The sequence below is a fragment of the Dromiciops gliroides genome, chromosome 2 (assembly GCF_019393635.1).
Source record: "Dromiciops gliroides isolate mDroGli1 chromosome 2, mDroGli1.pri, whole genome shotgun sequence".
In the NCBI taxonomy this organism is placed as follows: Eukaryota; Metazoa; Chordata; class Mammalia; order Microbiotheria; family Microbiotheriidae; genus Dromiciops; species Dromiciops gliroides.
The window spans coordinates 264,620,481-264,626,426 of NC_057862.1; the positions used below are offsets into that span (position 1 = coordinate 264,620,481).

Consider the following 5,946-nt stretch of genomic DNA (forward strand, 5'->3'; position numbering starts at 1 on the left):
TAAAGAAAAAGAAACAGGAAAGATTAAAGCTTAATATTAGATCTTAGAGCTGATGAATTGCATTTATCAGAATTCCTTTAAGTGTATGAAAATCTGGCCTAACATCAGAAATCCTTTGCAGTGACAGAAATTTATGATATACAAAGGATGTCAATCTGACCCAGGTTTCTTATTTGGGAAATGTGGATCATTTGCCTCTATACTGATGTTTGGGGACAATGGGACAGCTAAACAGACACTCATCTGCAGAGAACTGCCATCCTCAAGTTAATTAGTGGTTTATAACTTACCAATAAGCACTTTTTGTCTGACAGAGCCATCCTGTCTCACCTCCAAATGTATGTCTCCCAAATGTCTGTGGTGTCATAGACTCAGACAATATTCTTATCTGTGGAAATCCTCCCCTCACCCCATTCATATCTTTGTCATAATGTTTGCTTTTGTTATGGGGGAAAATGGGGTATGGGGTTTGGGGTTTAGGGGTAGGGGTTCTTAGGAATTCCTCTTTAAAGAATTACACCCTCTTGCACACAAAAGCAGTTAGAATAATATGGTAGTTTATTTAGGGGCAAGGGAAGGGAAGGGTGGGGGGAAGAGAAACCATGAAAAAAATCCTTGGACTTCTCATGGGGAGATAGGTATGGAACAAAGCACGTGGCTCTGAGCTACCAATCTCCTCAAGCAGGAGAGTGGCAAGTACTTTTATGGAGGACTGATTGGGGGAGGGGTTGACTGTGGAAAGTTCCTTTAGTGAGGGAGGACCATCCCCCACTGGTGGTGGCTGGGGGAATTGGGTGAAGGGTGGCTATGGATCTCTCAAGCCATCTCTCTCTTCAGGACACAAAGGCAGCAGCCACACCCAAATTTATCTCCCCAGGGGTAAGGGAGACCAGAATGAAGGGTGGAGGTCCCAAAACTAGCTCAGTCCAAACCCGTTCCCGCTGCTTATCTCTCTAGGCTTATCTGTCCTCTGGTTTAGTTTCTCAAGGGGAAGATTCCTTGATGTACCCCAGACAACTTCTGGGGTACTCTGAGCCCACAACACTTTCAAATTTGAACTATAAAACTGATTTGTACTGTGGTAATTGAACTAAAACACATCCTGTAAAACTAGCAGCCAGGGAGTTAATCTAGACCTGGCTATTCCAGGGACTGCACAAACTCCTCTTCCAACTGCTGTTTAAATACTCTTCTCTTTCAAATCTCATTGGAATATCTTGAGAGAGGATTCCCATGCAACTGAATGTAACTGAGTTGCTGAGAAGAATACAGATAGGTGTTTGTCTTTATAACTATGATTCACTTTGCTTATGTTTTTGTGTGGGAGAGGTTTCAAGTTAACAGGGAGAAGTTGGGGTTCATTAAGTATGGTAGTGCTATGGACAGACAAAAGTTTGGCACCCAAATGGAAAGAGGAATGGAAGTGTGAAACCTGAGGTGACCCGAGTGTCAGAAAACAGATTACAAAGGATTGAAAAGTGCCTTCAGGAAGGTATCAAGTACATGCTTTTCCTATGAGTCCGTGAAAGGGAAAGATAGCTTGAAGACAGGGTCAGTGAAGCTTGGGAGCCCAAGATATATTTTGTAGGAACAGAAATTTAACTGTATTCCATAAATTCCTTTGAATTGTTCTTTTTCTTGTAGGTTACATGGAAATGACAGGATAATGCAAAGGTTAAGGCCAATATCAGGGGAGGAAAAGACAGAGAGACAAACTGACCCAGTTCAGGCTTTGTAAATATACAAAATTCAACAATCTCAAAGACTGGCTGGAGAATAATTTGTATTTTTGCCAGCATTCTATTGGTCCCTGATGGGAACTACTTTTTCCTAATGAGCAAAGAATTAATATAGAGTGGACATAAACCAGAAAAACTCTCTCTCCTGACATCACTGTGTACAGTAGGTGGCAGTAGACTTGGTTGCTCTGGGAAGGAGCTCCCAACATTCTGAGGCTCAGTCTATACCTGTCCCCAGATACTGCAGAAGATATACACATTCCCCAGAGGATATTGTGTCCCTGTATAATCACATACAAGGAGTCTTTCTGACAAACACAACATGGGGCTTTTTAGAGCATCCAGGACATTCTGTGGGTTTTATTATGCCCTGTCCATTTTGTGCCACAATTCCTCCACCTCAAAGAATGATATGAGTTTGGATGTGCCGGTAAGTTTTTAACAACCAGTTCTCTAGGGGAGAAAATGTATGCATGATATCCTTTTAAGATTTATCTACCTTCTTTAACATTTTCTCAATCCCTTTTTAAAGTCTAAATAATTTTTAAAAACCTCTATAAGTCAAACCCCAACTTTCAGTTTCTGCTGATTTCTGAAGTATAAGTGTTTATACTTAAACTTAACAATCACCTGTCTCATGCCAAAAGAGCATATCCTGAATATAAGGGACCATGAATAGGATTGGCAGTAAATAATCCACATGAAGTCCTGTTCCAAAGATAAGGAACAAACAATAGCCCTAAAAGAAAGCCTACCTCCCCCAAAATTCCTACAGTAGATTCAATCACTGCTGATCAAAAATGAGAAAGATTTGGGGTGTCTTCCTATCTAGAAATGACACTGGGATAAGCTGGGGAAACATCAGGGACAGCAAAAAGCCTAATGAGCATTCTTGTGATGTTGAGAGTTGAATTGGAGTGATGGAGGATAGAAACTGAGTCTTTATCAAAGATATTTGGATTCTGTGACAAATTCTGGGGGAAACTTCCCTCAGTGAGGGGACTCATCACAGTGGGAGATAGTTGCTCTTTCTCACACTAAACAGAGAAAAACATGCAAATTGGGCTCCTCCCTCTGGGGATAAAAACTAGCAAAAACCTGTGTCTGCAGCTCTGGGAGAGGAGCTTTTCCTTTGAGTGGCCTTTCTCCCCCAAGGACTGATCCTGTGGAGCTTGAACAATGGGTTTTGGATTGAATGGAATTTTCATTCTGACTCTTTTACAAGGTAGTTGTGTCTTTTGTTTGTTTGGGGTTTTTTTGACTAAAGAAACACTCTTTGAAGTGATGTATTTGTGATTTAATGACTCTGTTTGCAGGTGTCCATTGTGAAGTTCAACTGGTAGAGTCTGGGGGTGATGTAAGACAGCCAGGAGCATCTCTTCAACTTTCCTGCAAAGCTTCTGGATTTACCTTTAGCAACTATTATATGCACTGGGTCCGCCAGGCTCCAGGGAAGGGGCTGGAGTGGCTCTCATACATTAGTAGTGATGGAGGTAGCACAAGCTATGCAGACTCTGTGAAAGGCCGATTCACCATCTCCAGGGACAACAGCAACAGCATGCTGCACCTGCGAATGAATTCCCTTAAAGCTGAGGACACAGCCATGTATTACTGTGCAAGAGACACAGTGAGAGAAAGGAGCATGGAACCAGACATAAACCTCCTCATTCAGACGGGCCATGAGGAGGATTAACTTGGAAATTAAGGAAACAATCAATATAGGAGAAATAAGGTCTTTAATCAGGGCTCCTGGTATTGCAAAGTTAGGAAGCTAGGAATACCCAAAGATGGGAAACAAGGACAGGGTTTTTATGAGGTAACAGAACAGAGGGAGATATGAAACTGTCCTTGGGGAAAAGTAAATTCCTCACAGACAGAAACTATTTAGTGTAAATGAATCTTTTTACATAATGACCTAAAATCCAGGAAATAAGCTTGGGAATCTTTGGGAGGGGATAGTTTGTTTGGGGGAGATCCTTAAGCAATCAAGAGTCTGGAAATGACAAAGATTGGTCAGCCCCAGTCAATTCATTTATCTGGGAGAAGGGGACTGGGTGGGGAATCAGTTCTCAGTAAATTTTTTAGTTCTCATTCCCTCCTCTTGATCAAGAGGAATTCTGGGATTCGTCAATGACCAAAAATAGTGTAGTGGCACGAAACAGGATTCTCAGGACATGTCCGGGCATCTTGGGACTAAGTAGTCTACACAGATGTCGTCTGCTTCTTTTTCCTGGTCAGGTGAAGCTTGGTGTCATCAGTAGTGTGTCTGGCCATCCATTCAGGGGTCTGTCTTCTTCAGATGTGATAAGTGGATCCAGTTGTCAATTCCTTTCAGCCAAGATGTTGGTCAGTAGCACTTGGTAGGGAATCCTTTTCCAATAGACCCAATCTCTAGGTTCCCACTGTAGGTTAGACTGAATTGAGGTTGAGCCTCTAGAAAATGACTGAGAGTCAAAATAATTAAGGTGATGAAGAGTTTGGGTGAGTCCTTTATAATAGGACAGAAGGGAGGCCTTAATGGAGAGGCAGTCACTTGAGGGATAAAAGAGGCATAGGACACCCAGAGATGATTTCAAAAGGTGAAAGAGAATGTTTACCAAAAGAGTACCCTAAGGTTCAGAAGAACTAGGCTTTTGGCTATGGCAGACCATCCATAAACTTGCCAGGCTGAACTTTAATGACCCTATTAAACGTTCTATCAAACCTGAGTATTGCAGGTGGTAAGCATAGTGTAAATGTTGAAGTACTGGTCAGGAAGCTAACAACTGGGAGACAATTGAACCAGTAAAAGAAGTACCTCAATCAGTGTGAACTTCATAATGTAATGGGGGGAATGGGGTACGGGGTTGGGTTAGGGATTGGGGTTCTTAGGAATTCCTCTTTAAAGAATAACACCCTCTTGCACACAAAAGTAGTTAGAATAAGGTGGTAGTTTATTTAGGTGCAAGGGAAGGGAAGGGTGGGGGGAGGGAAACCATGAAAGAAATCCTTGGACTTCTCATGGGGAGATACGCACAAAGCATGTGGCTCAGAGGTACCAATCTCCTCAAGCAGGAGACTGGCAGGTACTTTTATAGAGGACTAATGGGGGGAGGGGTGGACCATCTGCCTGTGGAAAGTTCCTTTAGTGAGGGAGCACCATCCCCCACTGGTGGTAGCTGGGGGAATTGGGTGAGGAGTGGAGGACCATCCCCCACTGGTAGTGATTAGAGGAATTGGTGAGGGGTGGCTATGGATCTCTCTTCAGGACACAAAGGCTGCAGCCACACCCAAATTTATCTCTCCAGGGTAAGGGAGACCAGAATGAAGGGTGGGAATCTGAAGCTAGCTCAGTCCAATTTGGTTCAGCTTATCTCTCTAGGCATATCTGTCCTCTGGTTTAGCCTCTCAAGGACAAGATTCCTCGGTGTGCCCCAGAGAACTTCTGGGGTGCTCTGCACCCCATGACAATTAGGAATTCCCCAGGTGGGAAAAATCTTTTCTGAAAAGTACTTGGCTACAGCTGTTGCAGTAGCTTTCCTGCAAGGGAAAGCTTCTACCCAATGGGAGAACATGCAAACGATAATACAAACTTATAACTAGAAAAAGGCGGAAGTTGAATAAAATTAATCTGCCAGATTTCAAAAGGGGTAAAGGAATTTCATAGGGGTAAGTTTTATGGGCTTGCTTACATTATATTTAGGACAGCTCTCACATTGTAGATAAATGTCATATGTAGTTCATCTCAATTTTACCACCAATATTTGCAGACTAAACTAAGCAGTTTGTCAGGATTCCAGTAGCTTAAAGAGTGAAGGTAGGGCAGCTAGGTGGGCGCAGTGGATAAAGCACTGGCCCTGGATTCAGGAGGACCTGAGTTTGGATTCGGCCTCTGACACTTAACACTTGCTAGCTGTGTGACCCTGGGCAAGTCACTTGACCCCCATTGCCCTGCAAAAAAAAAAAAAAAAGTGAAGGTATTCCATCATAGGTCAATAAAAAGAGTTGGGAAGGATTGGGCATCCATTTGACCCATACTAGAGTCCAGAATTTTTATCCTTTTTATACCCTTCTAGGCTTAGCTGGTCTTGGATGGGATTGGACATGGTCCTTTGGACTACAGCAAGCTTTTCTGGGGTCAATATTAACTTGGGGCCAGGTCCAGGGTGTCATGGGAGGATTATGGGCCCCGGTGACCCCAACAATTCTCTGGGGGGTTCAAGGAACT

At 43.0% G+C, this 5,946-nt stretch overlaps 1 gene segment (V, D, J or C); it reads left to right on the plus strand.

Moving 5' to 3' along the window:
• Positions 1–2,849: 2,849 nt before the first annotated feature.
• On the plus strand, positions 2,850–3,432 carry LOC122738695. The segment is given in 2 exon segments: positions 2,850–2,964; positions 3,056–3,432. Coding segments are annotated over 2 exon segments (423 nt in total).
• Positions 3,433–5,946: the final 2,514 nt, after the last annotated feature.